Below are 23,887 nucleotides of genomic sequence, written 5' to 3'. Positions count from 1 at the left end.
TACAGAGGCTACTAGGTACATACATATACCCAACTAATTTTTATTCTTTATGACATGAACTATTATTTGCAGGCTATTAATCAAGAGCTGATGCAATCTAAAGCCAGACTAGAAGAATTGAATGAAACTAAAAGGTTAGTTGCTACTTAATTAATTAGTATGTAATAGTCAAGTTCACTTGTATTAAAATTTACAATACTAGATTTAATGATTTAAAAATCAAATTTTGGCATTCCAAAAGAACGTGTTGAAAATTATTTTCACAATTCGTTAATGAGGGCTATAAAATTCACATTCATTGATTATGAAAATCAAAATAATTTTCACCACAATGGACCTTGCTCTCGTGCTCAATATATAGCTTATGAAGTACATTGATTCTCTTAGCCATCTAAACATCCTTATTACATAACGAAGTATTTATTTTAAATGTTTTAAACTTGCATCAGTTAAGAAATATATCTAGCTTTATATATATATATATGAGTAGAACTAGGGTGTTGTTAAGCTTACCAAAGTTTTGGTGAGCTTAACTCTAAAACTCATCAAATCGATTTCAAATGACGAATCCGAACCGTTGAAACCCACCTACCTTACGTGTGATGCATCTACATGTGAAATTTTTAAACATTCAAATTAATTTAGTATAAAGTCAAGCGGTCAAAAACATTCAAAAAATGAATGCACTAAAATTAATTTATTAACCTTCTAATTTTGACCGCTTGACTTTATAGTAAATTAATTCGAATGTTTAAAAATTTCACAACATTTGTCCATACTAAAATATATTTGGAGATGAAGTTTTATAATTTTTGGAATTTTTTTACTAATTTTTAAGATGGGTAGAAAATCATTGTTTATGAACGGTTCAGAAACAATGATTTTGTATCTATTTTAAAAAATAAAATAAAAATTATAAAATTTCAAGAGGATACTAATTCTTCATTTTAAAAAGACGTAATCTCAAAAGTTATTAAGCAATGTTTTAATGAACATTGATCTTTAGTTAAAATATACTCTTTTCATGTTGCATCATAAATTTAAAAAATTAGATGCATCCCTAGCATTGACCATTGAATTTTCTCAATAAATAGTTCTTGGTTAGAGGTATTGTTTTGAGTTATAAAAATTTAAAAGTAAAAACACCATATCAAATTATTAAAATCATTTTCTATAAGGTTCTTATTTGGTGACTTACACAAAGTGCATCACACCTATCAAGAGCTTGAGGAACGTGAGACGAGGTTGATGAAAGTCCTCAGCCGGATTTATGAGAGGAAGGTAAATTATGAATTATTGTTGTTTTGTTATTTTATTTAAACCGGACAAGCTTGATATTTCATTGCAGAATTCTTAACTCTCGCCACTATATATAATTATTATTATGTTTTGAACATGCATGCATGCATATTGGACTGAAAGTTATTCCACAAACCTTAAAAGTGTTAGACATATTTATTTTATTCTTCTTATTTTTGTCATGTTTCCACATTTTGGGTTGATATTATATATTTGTTAGGCTTAAATTGAGAATCTACACTAGTACAAATTAATAATCTTGTCTTTCATACAATATGTACAGTCCAGCTAGCGTCACCAAAATATATTGCCAGACCAATATTTTGTGTTCCACTATGTTTAATAACCAATATATTTAAAATAACTGTTTTGACATTCTACCAAAACAATCTAACAAAACTAAGAAAATTAGCTAATGCAATGACATTGTTCTTGTATGCATGACAGGAGCTTTTGTTCATAAATTCATCAACATTGGATGCATCGATACCTCTGCCATCAGTATGTTATTTATACTGTTTAAAATTTGAATGCATTTAATTTCTAAATGATAATGAATTATTTCAATACAAATTATGTTGTTATTATGACATATATATATATACCTCCTTAATTAAAGAGCATACAAAAGAATATTAATATTGATCGGGATCGATTATGCGAGACTATTAACCTAGCTACATGATTTTGGGCAAAATAAAAGAGAAATACACAATATATAAACATTAATATATTATTTCCTCACCAGAAGTGTAATGACATTTACTAAAAATAATATGTTTAATTATTTTTTGTTCTAAAAATAATATATATGCATGTCATTAGATGCTTTCTGATGAACACAACAAACTGTTGCAAACAACCCAAGGGCTAGTACAAATGCAGTTATACAATGAAGGAACTTCTTCAATAGTGCAACAAGAATCTCCATTCATTCAAAAGACAAAGGCAAAGGCAAAGGCAAACAAAGGAAAAATCCTAATGCAACCACCAGTTGAAAAAAATCTTGATATGAAGGAGGATGTGGTGATGGAATTCATGAATTCCAATGAAGTGCCAAAATATCAAGTGTATGTTTTTAAATTTCAAGAATCTCTTCTTTTGGTACAATTAAGTTTTACTAATACAAATTTTGCTTAATCTAAACTATATTAATTAATTGTATTCTTATTCGTTAGTCAAACTTCGGTCTTCAATGATAAAGCCGTACAAGGAATAAACAATCCAATGAAATCTCCAAATATTGCTTTTGGGAGCTTTCAAGTCAATCCTTGGGAGCAGTTAAGGAAAAATGCCACTTCTACTTCTACTTCTACTTGGACCCCTCGTTTCTCCACAACTCAACACTTTCCTCTATTTTAGGCAGGTTGGTATCAATATTCAAATATTTTTTATTGAAAAGATTTCAAGAACAAGTGTCATAATTTTCCTGTTAGAAATAAAAATATATATTATAAATCATTAAATTACAAAACTAAAAAAACACAAATTAAATTTACTCTAATCTAATACATATACTAATTGCTTAAATTAGTTCATTATTGATGATATTTTTTTTTCATTTTTCAATAGCAATCTTTTGAAGATGCATGGTGCTAATCCATTCAGCATGTTTGCTGAGGATATAAAGACTCTCCTAAGCTGATAGAGACAAATAAGTTTGATTTTGAACTGAAACTTAGTAGTGTTGGCTAATTAGTTTTATTTCTTATATTTTAGAAAACATTAGATTAGTTTTTTCGATTTAGAAATAATGCCCTCCGGTCACTGGTTAGCTGATGTTGATGGTTGTCGGTGTCTAGTACCAAAGGAAAGGGTTTGTTTATTTAGTTATTTTACTTGTTTGTGTTGTTAAATGTTAATGTTTAGATGTGTATGTTTTTAGATTTTAATATAGTTTGATGTGGATGATGTTCTGAATGTCCGACATTTTTATTTTTACTCATTTTTTAAAATATTTTATTAAAAATAACCAGGTTTTAGAGTTATTTTTTAAAATACCCAAGTCAAGGATTTTCCTGTGACTTGGGCTTTTTTTTTTCTTTTCCTTTTTGCTTTATTAAACTCATTTTTTTTATAATATATGTATAATATATGTATATGTATATATAATATATGTATATACATATATGTATATATCATATATATATAATATATGTATATATAATATAAGATCTGTGATTCAAAAAAAATGATTTTTTTTTTAGTTTTTTGATAAACTTATTTTTTTGTCTGTTTGTGGCACAATAAACTAAGTAGGAGATTAATTTTTTTTATGAACTCATTTTTTTTGCCGACTTGCTTTTTTACATATATTACATATATTATAAAAAAAATGAGTTTATCAAAAAAAAAATTCCAAGTCGAAAATCCTGCAACTTGGGTCGCGCATATAAAAAAGCAAAAAAAAAAAAAAAAAACAAGTCGCAGAAATATCCTGCCACTTGGGTATTTCAAAAAAATCATAAAATCTAGTTATTTTTAATAAAATATTTTTAAAAACAGATAAAAATAAAATGTTTGTCTGAATATAGAACGATGAATTTATTTTTACGTTTTAATTAATAAAAATTATACTTGATAACCATTATCAAGAATTTTCAAAAAAATGCCCTCAATGTACTGCTCTGCTTATGTCCACCATCATTTGCAAATTGGATGCACCTTTACTAACGGGTGGCTGTCTCAATAACTTGCAAATGGCATGGTGTGATGAGATGGTGTTGGAATAGTAAGTTTATTAGTGTTTTTATGTTGGTGTTATTTTAATTCATTTGAGTGTTATGGTATATTAATTACTAATTGGAGCAATGTTTTTGTTTTCTTGAACATATTCGTAAATTTATCTATTTATTTTTAAATTTCAATTTCGTTATTTTTAAATTTCAAGAATAATTGGAGTGTTCTTAAGTTTGTCATGAAAATAAAGACACGCGCACGCACGCACACGTATATATGAGTAGAACTAGAGTGTTCTTAAGTTCATCAAGTTTCTTGGTAAACTTAAGTCTAAAACCCATCAAATCGGCTTCAAATGATAAATCTAAACCGTTGAGATCCGCCTGCCTTACGAGTGATGCGTCTACATATGAAAATTTTAAACATTCGAATTAATTTAGTATAAAGTCAAGCGGTCAAAGTTAGAAGCTTAATAAATTAATTTTGATGCATTCATTTTTTGAACGTTTTTGACCGCTTGACTTTATAATAAATTAATTCAAATGTTTAAAATTTTCATATGTAGACGCATCACTCGTAAGGAAGGCGGATCTCAACGGTTCAGATTTGTCATTTGAAGCCGATTTGATGGGTTTTAGACTTAAGTTCACCAAGGAACTTGATGAACTTAAGAACACTCTAGTTCTGTTCCTTGGTGAACTTAAGAACACTCTAGTTCTACTCTATATATATAGAGGAGGGTTCAAATGCCTCCAATTTTTGTGCCTCCACTATGCCTCCATTGTTAAAAACTTTAATAATTCAAAATTTAAAACTTAAAAGTCAAAATAAAACCGTTGGATGTGATCTACGTCATTTTATTTATGCACGTGTAAAAATTATGACATTTCAATTTTATTTTGATTGTCATCAAGACCTTGTAAAAAACACATTAATGTGGATGGTTTTTAGACGTTGATTTTTGAACTTATTGATTTACATAAAAACAAAATTGAAATGTGATATTTTTTATGAGCATATAGAGAAAATAACATAGATCATATCTAACGGTTTTATTTTGACTTTTAAGTTTTAAATTTTGAGTTATTAAAGTTTTAAAAAAATAAAAATATGGTGGAGACAAAAAATGGAGGCATCTGAACCCTCCTCATATAATATATATATGGAGATAAGGAAATTGAATTATTAAATTAAGAATTATAATTAGTGAACGCATATTATATTTTTGTTTGAAGAAAACTAGACCGCGAATCAACTTAAATATTCTATCAACCAAGAAAAAAAATTCAAAACTCTAGATACAATACTTCAGTAAAAAAAAAAAAGAAATGCCCTATGCATGGCATTACTTGCCGATCCATAATCAATCGCAACTTGTATAGAATGCGCTACTGTGACCCAAAACATACAATAAAAGTTTGTAAGGTGAGAACAATTCTAATTTTGATTAGGCTTTCTTATGTGATATATGATGTATATTTTGAACCTACAGAGTACTCATTCTAAAATTTAGAAATTTGCATAGCAACATAAAATTCTTTTACAGAAATGCTACCAAAAATGTTCACAAATCCGATAAATTCTAAATGCAGAAATAAATTTAATTTAGGAGTCATTGGTATTCAAAACCATATCATCCAAAAATCAACTGTAATCAGTTTTAATTGTGGTGGTACATGAGTAACCTTGTTAGAGAAGTAAATTGGAAGTGGAACTTCCATGCTGACTACAACATTTAAAGAGAAAATATAAAAGATAAATATTGAAAATTGGTTTGATCATTAAAAACAAGTACAGAAGTACAATAAGAAATAAACTGAATATTTGAAAAAAATGTTAAAAAAATAAAAAATAAAAATTGTCATTAGTGATATTGTCTTGACTATATTCTAACTTGAATTAATAAGTTGAAAATTCAACATCCAAAGTTTATCTATACTAGTTAAGTGGTCGTGCGTTGCAACGGGATTGAAATATTATTTTGATTACTTTTTTCAGATGTGATTAATATTTATTTGATTTTGTCATAATGTATTAATCAATAATGAGAGAAACAAAAATCAATGAATTCAATCGAGGTGTTAATAGATGGAAACACAAACAACCACATCAAACAGGGCCACGGAAGATCCAGGAATGTATCCTCTGAGATATCCCAACTTTTGCGTATCCTGTGAGATATCCCAACTTTTGCGTGACACGTGTCCGGTGCCTATTCGGGGTGCTGCAGGGGATCAGTATTATGTGTGTTTTGAGATTCGTGTGGAACGTATTTAAACAGTTGGGAAAACGCGTGGAGCGTATCCGGTGCCTATTCATGTGGAGCGTATCCGGTGCCTATTCGAGCGTATTCAAAGGATACGAATTCGTGCAAAGAAGGAAAACGCGTGGAGTGCGTGGAAAGACGGAAAAACGCGTGGACACTTTATTGAATTACTATGCGGTTTTTCATGTGATGGATACATCTTTAATTAAATTTAGATTTCTACACACTTGACTACATGAAACAAATGTATAAAATCAAACTCATTTATTAAAGGCTGAGATTGAGATCAGTTTTGATGAGTGGCTGAGATTCATAGAATGAACGGCTCAGATCTTCTCTGGACAGATAGAGGGTTGGGTCCCAAAAAAAATATGCATGCTATTATAGTAGTCCTGAAGTCCTGATAAATGTATTTTGCAAGCTCTTCACACTGATAAACAATGTCAAAATGGCATAACCTTTATATGTGTATTAGAGAAAATTATATAGATCAAATCTAACAGTGTTATTTTGACATTTTAGTTATAAATGGCATAACCTTTATATGTGTATAGAGAAAATTATATAGATCAAATCTAACAGTGTTATTTTGACATTTGAGTTATAAATTTGAAGTAATCAATATTTAAAAAATAATAGTATAATGGAGACACAAAAAATTGAAAACATTTGAACTCTCCTCATTTTGAAATAATTCTTGTTAAAATCAACACCCAAGCCAACAAAAAATGTTGAAACCTATGTTTAGAAACCTCATAATTTAATCATCATTTGTAATATCTGTAAACTCGAGGGTTATATTGAAAAAAAATCAATTTGTTAATTATTGAATTCCGTTACTTTACAGGTCAGTTATCTATTAAGATTTAATTTAAAAAATAATTAATCAGCCAAAGGCACCGTTTAATATTTTAATTATTCATTAATATCATTTTAATGACCTTTCAATTATGGTATTTTTTTGGAGACGTTTCTTTCCTAATTTCAATTATGATTACACAATGTCTCTCATGATAAATATTCCCTTTCTCAGTTATATCAGCAGAAACAAAACTGATAAATATTACTCTCCATTTCTCTCTGTTTGTATCCGAGGAAAGAAAAAGGAAAATATAAATTTTCTTTTACTCTCCCACATAATATTTTTTATTTATCTCAATTATCAAATTCTGACTATGCTGGATATTGAGGAGTTATCGTCAGTTGTTTCCATAGTGCCTAAGGAGCAACAACTTGGATTATCTTGTTTGCGGCTTCATCTTACACGATGAGACATAATACGCTTAAGGACAGTGTCCCCGTACACAATTCGTGTTTTATCCTTTCAATCATTGGAGCAATTATTAATTATTTTTAAATTTGAACATATGGCTGAAAATTATTTTACTTTTTATAAATAAATGTTCATAACATGTGAGTTAAAGTTATTTTAATTAGTGTTCATCTATTAAAAATTATACAAGATTGTTGACATTGTATTTTACTTGACAGTATTTATCTCAATTTAATATTTTAATTCACTCTGTAATAAATAACTTTTATTTCGGAACAATGTAAAAAAAACAGTAGTGCAATTTTAATTCAGATGAGGTTCATTTCACCACTGTACACTGAATGTCACGTGGAATCATATACTTTTTTTTTTATTTTTATAACTTGATTAAAGAAGTATGTGATTGAAATTTGGTATAAGTTTGGGGGAAAAAAATTTAGACGTAGTCGTATGCTAGCAATTTAGGAATCCCTGAGACCAGGCCATGCTCAGACTTCATACGTGCTCAAGTAGGGGTGTTCAAACGGTTCGGTTTGTTTGGCTTTTAATCAAATCGAAAAATTTCGGTTTAAATGGATCGGTTCGGTTAAAATTTAGAATAATTTTGGTTTAAATAGATCGGTTCGATTTAAATTTCTCAAAACCGACTAAACCAAACTGACCGGTTTATATTGGTTCAACTCTAATTTTACTAGTGTTATGATGATTTTATTAAACCAAACCGAACTTCAATTGTTTTGTATGACAATGTATTTTTTTTTTGTTAATAATGGTACCAATAAATTTACTTTGATTTGTTCGGTTCGAATTTTAATCGGTTGATAGGTTTAACGGTTCAGTTCGGTTCAAATTTTAAAAACCGAAAAAAAAATTGATTTGATCATTTTAGAATAGTTTGAACCGAACCGACTAGTTGAACACCCCTATACTCAAGTAGTGAACTTTGGAACAACGGCTAATTCCAAAGGGCAATACCAACTCATAAAAAAAATAATAAATAAGCAATATTTTTTTCCCCAATCGAAGAAAGAACTTTTTATCTTATGGACAGTTTCAATGAACCTGACCTGCTAGAATAAGACCCGATCGTTTATTTAATATAGCACGAATCTCAAAGACCCCTCGGTGCATCTAAGGCAGGTCCAAATTAAAATCGCTTGGCTGGAATTATAATTTCAATTGTGTACAAAGATCTCAATTCTCTACCCACAAATCTAACAGTTCTTTCCATTCTAATATTTCTGGATGTTCAATGGTTTCGAGAAAAAATATGGTATAAACAGGACAAAAACCAATCTTATAAACACCTATAAATATTGTTAAGTATACAAGAAATTTTCTGAGAATGCACAACTACCGACAAAATTTCCTACCATGAAAAGGAGCTAAAAGATGTCTAAGGATGGGCTCAAAGGACACCCGCCATTGGCCTTGAAAAAATCCAAAATTGTATATTAAGCACCTGAAAAATTAAGTTCTATCTTGTTACAAGCCAGCCTGGTCTGAAACTGATGTCTTTTTTGAAATTGCGGCCTTTTGTGGATGTTGATTCACCTTGGTTCCTGTAACACTGCTCCAAAGGAGTAAATAACAAGAAAATTAGCATACATGATTAATATAGAAAATAGAGAAGCAAGGGATACCAGTAATCACATTGTCCTATTATTAACTCAGTTTTTATTGTTTTATTATTTATTCTTTCTTTCTTTTTTTCCTGGTTGGATTGGGGAGGATGGAGCATCTCCACCGTAATGGCCCCACAACACATTTGTCCCAGAATTTTTTTCCCTAGAATTTCATCTTTTCCATTCTATCTGATCATCCAAGTCAATTTGAAGGCTCAAAATAGTACTTGGATAAACTATTCAGTTGATTTAGCATATTACCCTGTAACAGACAACTGAATTGTCAGGATACATCACAAACAGCTTGGTGCCAAGTCGGGCATAACATGAACTGCACATACTCTCATCATTTAATTGCACATGCCGAGACCTCTCCTCCATTCTTGTCAGCTTGGCATCCAGGTTTATCGCCCTTGACATGCTATGGACAATCTAACCATATACACAAAAAGTAAAAAATCGAACTTATTTTAACATTCAGTGACACAAAATTTGGGTTGTTCTCAACATAACCTTACTAGACTTCAATTTAACCAAAATCCTGCAATAAATATTGTAAGCCCAAAGAGAAGTGCTAAGGTCACCGCTGTATATGATAGTCCCATGTTGTTATGCCAAATGCTAACTACATCTACCTCTTCATTTACAGTGAAGAACTTCTCCATGCCAGCCTCTCTTGCAAGAAATAAGAGGAGCAATAAATAGGATTCTTACCTGGCCTTGGCGATGGTGATGCACCCTAGCTCTCAGCATTCTCAAAATTGTATCTGTGGCAAGCTGAAGTGGCATCTCTGGTGACAGTCTCTACAATAGAAGAAAGGAAAAGACCGATAGAACTAATAAAAAAATGAGAAGATGAGAAAAAGAATCTTAATGATAAGGTGGGTTGAAAACATATGAAATTGAATGCCTTGATGACATTGTTCTTTACCAGCTATGACCCTTTTTTTCTTTGCTAGGTCATTCTTGCCAGTAATAGTCTTGACCAGTTTGTTACACATCTATGCATTTGGGTAATACAAAATAATACAATACAATAAAACAAAATGAAAAGAAAGATACCTCTAAAACTTGCAATGGATCTAGAGACTCGCCATGATTATGTAAAAGACGCACGGCAGCTGAGAACATTGGTTCTTTTCCATTTTGAGGGTCCAAATACAAATCTAATAACCTAACAAACAGAAAGAAGAAAATGTAGAGGAAAAGAACTACTTTTCAGAAAAGATAAATTTGAGTGCACTATAAACTAAGGAGACACGGTTAGAGGTAATTATAACCACCAAACAAGTCTTGGTTGAGTTTCTGCCAATACAATAATAATTAGGTGTTACCAGTATTAAATCAGATACTGATTAAAATATCTAATCTTTATAAATTACCTTAGGGGTTAGTTGTGACTGACTGAAGGGAAGGTTTGCCAAAAAAATTATGGGAACTTCCGTTCCATTTTTTAGATGCTATTAAATCCAAAACAGGTGATAAGAAACGGATTCAAAACAAAGACTTACTGAATATAGGCATCATTTCGTCCAATTTCAGCACAGTATTGTTCAGCTGCTTCACTGTCTTCCAGTTTTCTTCCAAATGAAAAAAGAAAAAGAAAAAAAAAAGAGTGAGAAATGTTGAACTAAGAAGGAAACAGGTTTGGGAGAAAGAGAAAGCTTTACTACTCTTACAATGCCAGAATCTGAAGAACAATGTTCTCTTGTCCCATCTTTCTGTACAATATTGCCTGAGCAAGAAAAAATGATTTTGGAACTACGGATCAGGGACTGAAACCAAAATATTACCTGACACATCAGTTTCATGTCAAAATGATAAAAAAAATAGTTTAATACCAAGCATCCACCCTAAATTTGTATATATGGGAACTTATTAAGATTACAAACTTTCCTTTTTCGCATTAGATATTGAGCTGACTAGATATTTCTACATGCAATAAAGATGTTACATATTTTTATTTAAGAGTTTTTATACTAACATAATAAAGAAATACAACTAGACATACTGAACCACAAACTTTAATAATAACAAAACTCTACAAAAAAAATCCAAAATATAAGTTACTCCATACACCAGCCAACAGATTAACAAGTATTAATATTGAAATAATTGAGGTACGATTAGGCTAACTTCCACCTAACTACATAACTTATTGCAATTGAGACAGAAAAAGTAGCATGTATTCAGAATAAGTTAATATGAACCTTTTCAAGCCATAACTTGGAATCATTTACTACATCAAGCAGCTCCTCAGGATCATACAAGTCAGAAGCCTGTAAAAATAATTGAAGCCTCTCTCGTACTGAAAGCCTGTACCCATTTCCAACCTCATCATTACAATCCTCTGACATGCTTCCATTGCTTCTCTCAGCCCTGTCTGTGCTGTCAGAGCCTGTCGCAACTTGTTCTAGTGCTGACTTGGCAAGAGAGAGGGCATAGAGAGTATGGTATCGTGGGTCATCACACTCTTGATCCTCGATCAACCATTGCAAGTACCTGTCATGAGAGGTTCCAATTTTAGTTCAGGGCTAAACCAAACGTTCTTTTTACAATGAACTGTCAATATATCCACTAATTAACCATATCATCTGACAAAAAATGACTAAATACACCTGATAATGAAATAAAATATCCTTAGTTTTTACAACAAATTGTTGAATAAATACCTCCTTTAGTTATTAACTTTTAAACCTATTATAAAGCTTATTAGCTTAATGATGTTGCCTTGGAACTCAGGTTTAGTACCAAAAATAGAAAAAAGAATCTCTTTTCCATCTTTTGCGCTCTGTTTGCATTGACTAGGCTTGTCCAGCAATTAGTTACGCACTTCAGAATAATTATAAAACATATTTGATTACACTGAGGTTTCCTTGCAGAAAAATGGGTTGATCAAACCAAAGCTCGTTAAATTGCAGCTCTATTCAACTTTTTTAAGCTAATTACAGATCAAGTACTTGTTCCAACAAACATCCAAGCATCTAGGGTACAAAAAATTTGGTATTGTCTTTAGAGTAATACTTTTGGGTAGAAACAGGTTCTTTGGCCTGACTTCTTTCTGATTAAGTTTGTGACTTTGTGTTCATTGAGTTGATGTCTGTTCCTACCACTCCAATTAAAAAAAATAAAAAATTAGGAACATTATGTGAAAAAATATTTGGAATCGGAATAAAGTTCAATGGAATTTTTTGAACAATTAATTGATAGAAGTAAAGGACAATACCTTTGGCGAATTGCAACCTTCCTCACGTCAATCGCTGCCAGTACACTCTCTGAGCAAGGAATACTAGTTAGCAACAAGGTTAACTGTCTTAGATTTAATACCGTTGCAATCAGCTCTACCAATTATTTCAGTTAGTTTTCGCTTTTGATTTCTATCACTGAAGTAGGGCTTATATATATTTGTCACCATAAGGACTCTTCCTTTACATATCTGTATTTGCTACTTTGAACCAAGAGTTATTACTTTGGCAAAACAGTTTACCTGGCGAAAGCTGATCAGTTCTCGTCTCAGATATTAGAATTGTTACAGCAAGATTTTCATTGATATCCGAAATCTACAAAGGAAAAGGACAAACAGTCTTCAGCAAAGAGCCTTGCAGTAAAATAAGAATATTAGAACACATTTTGGTGAAGGTAAGGCCACATTTAGCCCTTTTATGTCCTTCTAAGTTTGCAGTGTTTGTTTAATTTCATCGTTCAATGTCAATTGGGTCTTAAGTTCTGGTAGGCTTGACCAGCACCAAAACAGGCCTTTGGGTATGGACAGTTAATCTGAGACCCAGTTTAAACATGGACATTTTAAACAATGCTAAGAAACAAACCCAACTAAGGTGCTCTAGAACAAGGTCTTGATCTGATGTCAGCTGAAGTATCTTTGAAGCTTCTTCAGCCGCTTTTCTCTCACTAGAAGTGCCACGTTCTAATGTATCACCAGTTTCTCTCCGTAGACTGGCTGCATAATTTCTAGCCAAGTGACGCCAGATGGCAACAGATTTAGAGTCCATCCCTTTGCTTCCGTATAAAAACGCAAGCGTCCTTAAGTGCCCAGAGCTGTTTAAAAGCACCTCCAATTCCTCCTGTAGTTTAAGTGAAATAAAGAATTTTTTTTCCAGATTTGGACTATGCTACAAAAATACTTCTGTAAGGTAACAATGTAGGCTCTAAATGTCACTAATATTAACTAACCTAAGTAACGTTGGGAGTTGGGATACAACAAAGTTGGGCATTGCATACACAAAACAGGAATTTATTAAAAATAGATATTTTCTGTGACACAAGGACTTCAGCTTTGGTTTACAAGGCTCTTGGGTCTGGATCTAGAAAAATATGCTACATATTTATTTTTCACTTTTCTCAGGTCAGGTCAAATTTCACATGCCATGGTTCAAGAGGATGTAATTATATATTAGAAAGACATACCACAACACAACTGTTATCTGATGAGGCAAGGTTTTCCATTTCAGGTACAAGATCAAGTGCACGATAAAGGTACATGAGAAGAGTATCAACTCCATCCTTCACTTCAGGAGAGAACTCCTTGTTTCTCGAGGCAACTAGGTACCTACACAGAGAAGTCGAACAAAATTTATTGCATATTTGAAAATTTAATGCGTACTTGAAATCACTTCCTTCACGATAAAAGTTAAATCATGCATTGCCAAGTTTACAATTTAAAAAAAAAAATCTAATGCATACTTGAAAATATTTGAAACTGAAATAAACAACCAAGCATATGCAAGCAACGGATGATGGATCGTTTCTTTGCTTTTCTATTTACTGTTTTTACAATATTTACCCTAAAATTGGGTAACCCAAGGCTTAATACACGTTTAACAGAAAAAAGAAGGTTAATCAGACTAAAATGTGGAGGGTATGTTGCACAAAAGAAGGATTAACTAGAAGTTGCATTGGATGTAACCAGTTACAATAGAAACAGATTATATACCTCGAGCAATAGAATACTGGAGATATTTCTGATATCCGACTTAAAAAAGCAACCGTTATTTGGTGGATTTAAGACGTAATTCAAGTCTTAAATTAGGATATCTTGTGGCATATTAGCACAATGCTGATTAAGTCAAACATTATGAGGGTAAATTGAGGTTTAATTCCCCAAGACATTGGTAGGTTGGTAAACTGACACAAATTAGGCTAATTCTCTCAGGTTAATTGCAGAAGAAAAACAATAAAAGGGGCTCATATGACAAGAACCTGATAATATTTCTTATAGCCAGTTCCAACAAATCCGCTCGACTTGGAAGGTTAAAGAGGAACCTCTCATCCAAATTTGCATCGAGCCCCGCTCTTTTGAGGAAAATCATGTTTTGGATTCTTGCCAGTGTTGCATCAATCACTTCTTCAAGTGGTGCTGGTGGAGGGTGCAAGGCCCAGTACCGGTTTCGGGGTACCTAGAGACATTAATTACTAGTAAAGAAGAGGAGCAAATGTTTATATTAACAAGAAGAAGAGAAGTTACAATACCAATTTTGACCAGCGGTTTTCCTGCGTGATAAAGGGGAAAATTTCTGATGGATCCATCTCTTCTGATAACAAAAAATGATCCACAGCCTCCTCGAACCGCAAGTCAAAGAACAAAAGGAATCCCACTTGGGCATGCACAAAAGAGAGGGTTTTTTTTGTGATTTCACCATCTGACTTGAGACCTTCCGACAAGGAGATGGCTTCTCTGTATTTCTTCTTCTTCAGCAGAGCTTTGATCTGCTCCTCCATTGATGCTTTTCTATAGCATATAACCTGATGAACAGAAGCTTGTTATATACCTTTTATTTATTCTTTCTGTTTACATTAATAATGCGCACAGGAATAACTGCCTGATATTTTTACGGAATAAAATTTATTTCAAACTTTTGTATAGTCTCAAAACAGCTGTTTGCACAAAACTGATCACATTTTATCCCTAATTTAAGACAATACCATAATTTCTCGTAACAACAAAAAGACATCTCAAAACTATCTTGAACATATATAAATATATTTGAGGTACTAAGATTTGCAACTGCCCTTAATTCTAAAATACATAACATAACTATAATTTGTTTCAACCATAAAAGCAAAGCAATATAACTTGTAACCACCATTTAACCCTATATTTACGAAAACTACTTTCTGATTTCTTTTCTTCTTAATTCTTCTCCTATGTACAGAGTAAAGGAATGGAAATCAACCCACTGAAAATCAGATGAAAAGTTCCACTGGAAATGGATATTTGTAAGTACCAATATTTTATTACTATATTGTCGCTGCCACCAAGTTGCAAAATAACTGAAAAGGAAACAAATTACAACAAAAATCGTACTTTTCTTAAATTTATATTACTTACCTACCTTACTGGTAGTTGCCACTGCCACCATTTCCCCTTTAGCCATATCATCTCCACCCAGAATCAAACCACCTGTACCAAACTTGCCCACATCAACCACTTGAATGCACTCACCATTTCTCCTATACATCTCCAGCTTTGCATCCCCAGAAACAACCAAGTACGAGCCCAACTGGCAAACACCATCAGGCATGCACTTGAAAACCAAACTCCCACCTTTTGGTTGCCCAAGTGTATCAATGACCACCCCCAGGTTGTCCACCAAAAGAAGCACCTCTTCACCTTGCAACAAGGGCTTCAATTTGGGATTTCTGGAAAATTCTGGAAGAGTGAAAATATCATTGTTTTTTCCGGTTTCACTGGAAACTAAGAAATAACCATTTAAATTACCGACAAGTATCGACTCATTAACCCATGCCATTGCCTTTATTCCATCAAATCCAAGCAACTCTTTCAAATGTACCTTTACATCGTTATCGGACAATATCATCTCTATCAAAACCAACTTCTTTCCCATAGCTGCAACAGCAGAGGAACTACTGACACAATGAGTGTCTGACAAAGAGAGCCCTGCACTGTCTTCTGTAATTTCAGAGCTCGAATCCCCATTTTCTGTAGTTTCTGAGATAAAATTAGAACTCCCTGTACGAAATCTTCTAGCAACAGCCGTCACTTCCTTGAGAAACCCTAATTTCTTCACCGGTTGCGACAAAAGCGTATCAGTCAAGTACAAATTCCCGTCTGACAAAACTAAAACCCTCTCAATCTCAGCAAGAATCAAAATTGTTTGGATCAGACGAGAAGCGATTGAAATTAGTTGTACAAACTGCACCGAATCTGATATAGAGGGGTTAATTGAGAAAAGGATTAACTTTCCTCCGCCTGTACCGACATAAATAAGGGTTTCGGAGTCGGACCTGAAAGAGATTGCAACAGATCTGATGGTAATTGGTGTGGATTGCGGGAGGTTAGCGACACGAGCCGGGTCAAGCTCGGTGAGTTGCTCCAGTACAGTGAAGGAGGAATCCATTTAGAAGAAAAGAGGTTTAGGATTGGCGATCGTTTAGAAGAGAAACCATCGGAGATAGCTGAGGTGAGGTTTCTCGAAATAGGCAGCTTAAATTCACGAATTCCGAATGTTCAACTGGGAAAGTGTAAGCTCTGTCAGAGAGAACAGAGTTGGCGTTGGGTTGGACGGAGTGTTGGTTTTGTCAAAGTGGCATCGATAAATTTGAAAATTGCATTGCGGAGAGAGACGCATTTGTTGTGTTTACGTGTCCGACAGGATGATACTATAAAGACCAAAACGAATTCACATCCCTCAGGTTATCTGAATCTGACTGAATACAATTGAAACAGACGGTTCAGGATCCGTCTTTTATCTTGGCACGCATCTCAAAGCACAAATAATTCTGGTCCTGCGTTACCCCGAATAGGCACTTAGAGTATATCTGAGCTGTCTATTTAAATTGTGTCGAGTCATGTACCTGGGAAGATACGGATCCGACCAAAACCGTAGTTGGGTCAATTGTTCGTCCTGTGAGGCTATGCCGCTACTGTAGTTTGCAATGTGCGGATTGTTCCGAACTTTGAGTTTATATTTTTATTTTCAAAATTTAAATAGTCAATTTAAATTGCTTAACATTATTATTATATGAAAATATATTTGGAGACCAAATTTTATATTTTTTGAATTTTTTGTACTATTAAAACAAATAGAAAATTATTTGATCTAAAAATTATGGACCATCCAAAAGTAGTGATTTTCTACCTACTAAAAAGATAGTAAAAAAGTTTCAAGAAATATAAATTTTGGTTTTCAAGTATATTTTTATAATGTTGACCTGTTCAAATCGACTATTTAAACTTTATTTACAGAAATATAAATCTAATACACACAATAATGAATTGCAAAGTAACATGGCCTCACTATCGCAAAAATGCTGCGCGCTAATAGATCTGAAAATGAAGTGCTGGTCAAACGGAAAAAAGATGGACACAGCAATTTTTTCTTTATGCAAGTCTTTTTATAGAGTATCACCATTGATTATGTGCTAAATGAAGTCAAAATAGTTCTATCAATATCTTTACGGAGTCAAGCCTATCTAATTTAATTTGGATTCTGTTGCTCAGGTTCGGCAGTTCGGCTCGTCTCAAATTTCTCTAGTGTTTGTTAGAAACTATATGCAAAATCCAAATCGTTCATTTCAAATCTAACAAGTATAAAAATTAATTTTATGTCAATAAAATCGGTCAAAACGCACAAATAATTAAGAAATAATTATGCAATCAAAGTTGATCTAAATTGTCCCATGCATATAAAATAGATGGTCCAATTTTTTTTGGATATTCTCCGATGAATTTCCATATAATTCGACAAAGACAAATTCTCGATTTCATGAAAATAAAGGTTAAAATTGAAATCTATCATTTCATGCATGATCTATATATCACATCATCACATGTTATGTTTATGATGAGATTTGATGTAAATTTAACCATAAATCAAGGATATAAAAATTTCAACGGATAGAAATTAACGTTTCCTGATGAAGTAACAAACATTACTTAAGTTACATAAATTTTGATTATTATACTATTTACATGTCGAATAATATACCTATACATTTATTTATTTTTTATTTTTTAAATTTCATAGTCTAAATTATCAAAAGAACTAGGGTAATTATAATTTCCCCCACATATCCATCTCCCATTTCATTCCCCAACTAACTTTCTATTTTAACTATAACTATAACTACTATTTCTAACAACCTTTATTTCTTTCCTCTTTCTCCATTTCTCTTCCATCTCTATTTTTCTCTTTCACCTCCATCTTCTTCTCTCACCTCTTTCTCCCACCTTCTTCCCCCACCTCCGCCTCCCTCTCCCACCTCTGCCTCTCCCACCTCCCTCTCTCACCTTCGCCTCCCACATCTCACCTCACCTCCGCCTCTACCTCCCTCTTCCACCTCCGCATCCCACCTCCTCCTCCGCCTCCGTTTTTCCATCGATAAGCTCCCCTCCCTCTCTCACCTCCCACCCTTCCCCACCTTGAAATGGTAAATACAATAAGCTCATTCCCTCTTAAACTTTCGCCTCGGTTTTTTCCTTCTATGCCTGCTGCTCCCGCTCTAGTGAATGTTCTGTCGGAGATCATCCGTCACTCCATTCCAATCAAGCACGCCTCTGCCAGGAATGAATACTTCAACGTGTATGAATGAATACTTCAATGTGTGTGAATGAATACTTCAATGTGTATGAATGAATACTAGAGCACGTCTCTACCGGGCCAGATCCGTCACTGTCGATCTTACCAAAATAATTTTGTATATGTATATGCAATTAATCCCTTTCGTGTTTATGTTCTCCTTCCTCATGAAGTAGCGAGTTTTGCAAAGAACAAAACTTTATTAATGATGAATTAGGCCACTGCGTATTAAATAAATGACATAAAAATAATTTTTTTTTAAAATAGAGATATATGAATGAATACTTGATGTCTTAGATATGAATATTTCAATGTGTATAAATGAATACTTAATATCTTAAGTATGAATACTTGCGTGACAAGATATTAATACTTGTGCAACGGACAACTCAAAAGTATGTCATCATGGATCTCATTTGAAAGATAAAATTGTATAGAAAACGTTCGTGGTTTTAAATTTGCAAAATTATTCACAGATCGTCAGAAATATTGGTTAGATTGAACGGAGAAAAAAAAACCATCTTTAAAAACGTGTAAAAGATGGGTGAGTGATGTGTCCAGTTTTTATATTTGCACTTAAACGACGAGGATTAATACTTTCTCGATAAGAGATGAATACTTGTGCAACGAACAACTCGAAAGTATGTCATCATGGATCTCATTTGAAAGATAAAATTATGTAGAAAACGTTTGTGGTTTTAGATTTGCAAAATTCCTCATAGATCGTCAGAAATATTGGTTAGATTGAACGGAGAAAAAAAACCACCTCTAAAAACGTGTAAAAGATGGATGAGTGATATGTCCAGTTTTTATATTTGCACTTGCACGACGATGATGAATACTTTCTCGATAAGAACGAATACTTGTACAACGGACAACTCGAAAGTATATCATCATGGATCTCATTTTAAAGATAAAATTATGTCAAAAACATTCGTGGTTTTAGATTTGCAAAATTCATAACCAATCTTCAGAAATATTGATTAGATTGAACGAAGAAAAAAATCTCACCTCTAAAATCGTGTCCAGTTTTTTTTTTTTAAATACTTGATATATTAGGTATGAATACTTGACGTGTTATAGATAAATACTTGATGCATTATAGATAAATACTTGTGCGCGCCAGTTGTAAAATCTTTCAAATATTATGTGGTCCCCAAATAATAAGTGGCCCCCCTAGGTAGTTAGTAGTTATTAAAGTAGTTAATAACTAGGGGATGAAATGGGGGATTGTTAAGAGGGGATAGCTAGGTGCTCCCAAAAAACTATTGTCACGTAATTCATAATGTAAGTCTTTTTTTTTTCTCATAGATGGAACCACTTTCAATTAGAAGTAGACAGTTGCCTACTCTTAAATTTGAAAAAACAATATGAACGTCATGTGAATATGAGTTGTTATCTAATCATCTAAAAAAAATTGTCTATTTTTAAACATTTTTGCGTACTCCTGATATATAAAAAAGGTCTTGCTGGTACATAAGACATCATGTATTTAAAATGGACTGATTTTATTTTTCAGTAACATTAAAACAAAATTAAACCCATGACATGGGGATTCTCATATTCATCAAAATAGCAGAGCCACTGCAGCAGCGACCCTACTATTTTGGTAAATATGGAAATTCCTTTAATTTTCTTTTAATGCTACAGAAAAATTCGGGGCGATGGATTGTAGTTATTACAAATATTTGAAGAAGCATTACCTACAGCAACATAAAATGGATGAAATTCCAAATCTTCAGCTCCCGCATTTTGTTTAAAGTGTCGTCGGCACTTTTTTATTTGAACTTGCAACCTTTTCAGTCTAGTCTTTCCACGTAGGGAATGAATCATTAATCAAGAAGTCATGGGTAAAGATTTTAACAGAGCAGCTATGGCTTCATGTAGCGCACAAACCATGTGTTTTTTTTTTTATTCTATAGTATGTGCAGTGCATGAAGCCAAAAACGCCCTGTTGAAATCATTACCCGAAATCATGGTACAATTAATTTCTTGTTCATATTTCTACTATTATTATAATAATAGTAACAAATCACTCACCCTTTAATCAATTCTTCAAGGAATTCATCCCATCTGATTATGGCAACTTAAACAAAATTTTAAAAAAGATCACAAATAAGCTCAGGGTCAAAAATTTAACTATAGTAGTGATGTCAACTTACCAAATCGTATATATAGCAAAGTAAAAGAATGGTACAGAAATCCATATAAAGAATTGACATCAAGCAGTTTCAACTAAATACATGCCTATAACCATAAGGAAAAACTAAGAAACCTTATAGTTTAAAGCTTCTCGAATTACCTACACCATTGCACAGATATTGATGTCCAATTAGTAAAAAAGTAGATAGCCAGTTCAAATAAACTGCTTCAAGAACTCTGTTGCCACAAGGCGGCCACGTGTGTTAACTGAAAGCTTCAGCTCACTGATTTCTTTGTCAATATCCTATACAATAGGATAGAATATTTAACAAAAACAAAACACCATATCAAAATTGAAAGGTTGTGCTGAACCAAGTGTACCATCTTTCCCCCATAAATGCAAGGGTCAATAAACGAAAAGATTGCTTTTTTATTGGTTTTCTTTTTTTCCTGATGGGGATGGGGTGAGAAATCAATCCAAATCATACTGGAACTAGACTGTAGATTCATACAAATACTGTATCATCTAGTTACTACTGTTAGTGTGCACTTGACCAGTATGTTTTTTGCAATATTGTTTTCAGCTCAGTCTTCTTCAAATCCAAAGATCTACCTAAGTTCGACTTATGATCTTTAACAACAAATTCTAAATATCATTACGTAAGCAGATAAGAAAAACATCATAGGTTACCTCCATAAACTGGACGATAAAATCTATAAGCTTGTGCTTATGCATCTCCTCACAATGATAGTTTGTTATCAAGAAACTTATGTCATACCCCTGAAAGAGGAAAAGATTCAAGAAATAAGAAACACAACAAAAAACAATTGATTTGAGCAAACCAAAAGAAATAATCAATTAAAGTCACTGACAAAAAAAATAGAGAACTGTCCTCATTCCCATTGGTATTACACTAGAAAAGAAAGTACGATTTACATATTTTTCAAAATAAAATTGCAAAAAACTGAAAGGGTACAATTTATAAAAGACATTACAAAACATCAGAAAATAACAAAAGATACATGTTGTACTGGTCATGACCAAAGTGGGGAGTGCCTGCTAGTGAAATTGTTGAAAGAAGATTATATCGATAAAGATAGACCAATAGCCAATCAAATATACTACCAATGTAAGTCTAAAGCAAAGAAACAAATAAACATAATCAAAGTGGTGAGTGCCTGCTAGTGAAATTGTTGAAAGAAGATTATATCGATAAAGATAGACCAATAGCCAATCAAGTATACTACCAATCTAAGTCTAAAGCAAAGAAACAAATAAACATAATCAAATTCCAAACAAACCTGAACTGGTTTTCTCCTAAGTACTTGAAATGCTTCAGCCCTCATAGACAAAAATCTGAGAAACTTTTTTGCAAGGATGTTCTCCAGTTCATCTGATTGCTTCACCTTGAACACAAAAAAAATCAACCAATTATATTAAAAAAGATAAATGACCAAATAAATTAATATAAAAATGAAAAAGTAAACAATAATGAAAACAAGGAGGTTCGATGTGCATAACAAAACAAAAGACTTTCTTTGTCCTTATAACAAGATATAAAGATCTATGGAAAATAAAAGAGGAGCATCTGGGTTATGTGGTAAGTAGGGAACTATCAACCTTCATGCTTATACGTATAGAATTGATGGATGTTTCTATCAAGCACTTCTCTGCCTCATTACGACATATCAAAACCTGTAGATAGCAAAAAAGAGGTACATAACTTATCCATAGCAAACTATTTTTAATATTACATGAAGTGATCAATTAGTCTTACTGGGTTCAAGAGCAGCTCTGGACTTGTTCTGCAATGGAAGACAAAGTTACAAGGAACAATAATCAAAATCTTATTGTTTCCATAAAAGCATATTGTTTCACAACCTTATCAAATATGACAATCAAAAGAACAATGCACATATGGCTTAACCCCCATACATTAGATAGATATTCATAGATTGCGTAAACTAAAAGACCAGGCATATGTAATGACAATATTGTACTTGTACCATCTTTTATTGATAATATATGCAATATTGCTTTGGCAACAGGGACCAAGCATTCTACTGTGACATTTTATGATCATTCCTCAAAAACATTGCAAAAACAGCACCTTATGGTAGTATAGGAAACAGCAGAACATGAAAATTCTAAATCAAAGGAACTTACTTCAGCTCAACCTCAGGCTTGTTGTGCCGTTCAACCTCTTGACAAGGGAAATTCTTGACAAAAAGGATAATGTGATAAAATCAGTGATGCAATCTACAGAAAAAGAATGATTATAAAAATTTCCAGTAAGAGAAAGGTACCTGTAAGCACATTGCAGCCTCTAAGGTGTTTCGGATGCAAGTGAGGTACAGCCGAAGAGTATTGGCCTGCAAACAAAATTAAATAAATTGGTAATGGTTTATCTTTTAAGAATGCAAAATTAAACTACCAGCTTAGACAATTAAACAAAAGGAGAGAACAGATAACAAAGTTTGAGCAAGTCCAGAGAAAACCAGCTCAAAGTATTAGTATCAGATTGTTTTAATTTAACTAAATGTCTCGAAGAGTTTAAACTGAAGCAAAATACATCTCAAATCAACAACCCAACCGCCCCGTAGAAAGAGACGGATCGAGCACCTATTGCTTGTGAAAAAACCTGACTTAAAATTAAAATTAAGACCTTCTACCATACCATTTCGAGCGATTCTTGCTTCTAGTTTGTTTGCGAGTGTCTGGTTCTTCAGATTCGACTTTAAACCGATCCTTCAAAGGCAATGGCGAAGGTGGATGTATGTGATTGATTGATGATCGGAAGGGATTTGGGAAAGCGTTGAGTATGCTTCATGAGTAATAACGTTTACAAAATGAGAAAGGGAAATGGTTGCGGGTGGGAGGGGTGTGGGCTATGCTGCTTAAAGCAAAATTAATTTTGGGCTGGGCTGGGCTGTATGTTTCGAGTATTCGTTGGATCCGTATATTATTATTATTAAATTGTACTATGAACCATATAAATTAAGCCCCATGCAACCGAGTCCACATCGTCTGTATTAACTCAGAAGA

General features: G+C 32.8%; 3 protein-coding genes across 4 annotated transcripts; 1 reads left to right on the top strand and 2 right to left on the bottom strand.

Annotated features, from left to right (window-relative positions):
• The first annotated feature begins 54 nt into the window (after positions 1 to 54).
• On the top strand, positions 55 to 2,661 carry LOC144563929 (uncharacterized). Its single transcript, XM_078313387.1, has 5 exons — positions 55 to 134; positions 1,179 to 1,281; positions 1,747 to 1,800; positions 2,125 to 2,369; positions 2,478 to 2,661. The coding sequence occupies exons 1-5, from the start codon at positions 55 to 57 to the stop codon at positions 2,659 to 2,661; spliced, it is 666 nt and encodes a 221-aa protein (XP_078169513.1).
• Positions 2,662 to 8,795: 6,134 nt separating this feature from the next.
• LOC144563969 (Vacuolar sorting protein 39) lies at positions 8,796 to 16,664 on the bottom strand. Of its 2 annotated transcripts, XM_078313422.1 has the most exons (14): positions 15,493 to 16,664; positions 14,630 to 14,902; positions 14,360 to 14,556; positions 13,568 to 13,709; positions 12,970 to 13,224; positions 12,630 to 12,702; positions 12,369 to 12,417; positions 11,353 to 11,644; positions 10,822 to 10,877; positions 10,654 to 10,722; positions 10,205 to 10,316; positions 9,857 to 9,946; positions 9,404 to 9,574; positions 8,796 to 9,087 (listed from the first exon to the last, which is right to left on the bottom strand). In XM_078313422.1, exons 1-14 carry the CDS (start codon positions 16,516 to 16,518, stop codon positions 8,995 to 8,997), a joined length of 2,898 nt encoding a protein of 965 aa, XP_078169548.1. In that variant the 5' UTR covers positions 16,519 to 16,664; the 3' UTR covers positions 8,796 to 8,994. The 2 variants fall into 2 exon arrangements, 1 of the variants encoding a protein (XP_078169548.1); XR_013514517.1 differs by lacking the exon at positions 10,822 to 10,877.
• Positions 16,665 to 20,812: 4,148 nt separating this feature from the next.
• On the bottom strand, positions 20,813 to 23,665 carry ARPC4 (binding protein). The gene is made up of 8 exons (XM_078313421.1): positions 23,520 to 23,665; positions 23,149 to 23,214; positions 23,009 to 23,061; positions 22,620 to 22,647; positions 22,463 to 22,537; positions 22,144 to 22,248; positions 21,533 to 21,622; positions 20,813 to 21,145 (listed from the first exon to the last, which is right to left on the bottom strand). Exons 1-8 carry the CDS (start codon positions 23,520 to 23,522, stop codon positions 21,056 to 21,058), a joined length of 510 nt encoding a protein of 169 aa, XP_078169547.1. The 5' UTR covers positions 23,523 to 23,665; the 3' UTR covers positions 20,813 to 21,055.
• Between the last annotated feature and the right edge of the window lie 222 nt (positions 23,666 to 23,887).

The sequence above is a fragment of the Carex rostrata genome, chromosome 13, assembly GCF_964058835.1.
Source record: "Carex rostrata chromosome 13, lpCarRost1.2, whole genome shotgun sequence".
In the NCBI taxonomy this organism is placed as follows: domain Eukaryota; kingdom Viridiplantae; phylum Streptophyta; class Magnoliopsida; order Poales; family Cyperaceae; genus Carex; species Carex rostrata.
Note: the sequence above shows the minus strand (reverse complement) of the source record. Positions and strands in the feature narration are given on the sequence as shown.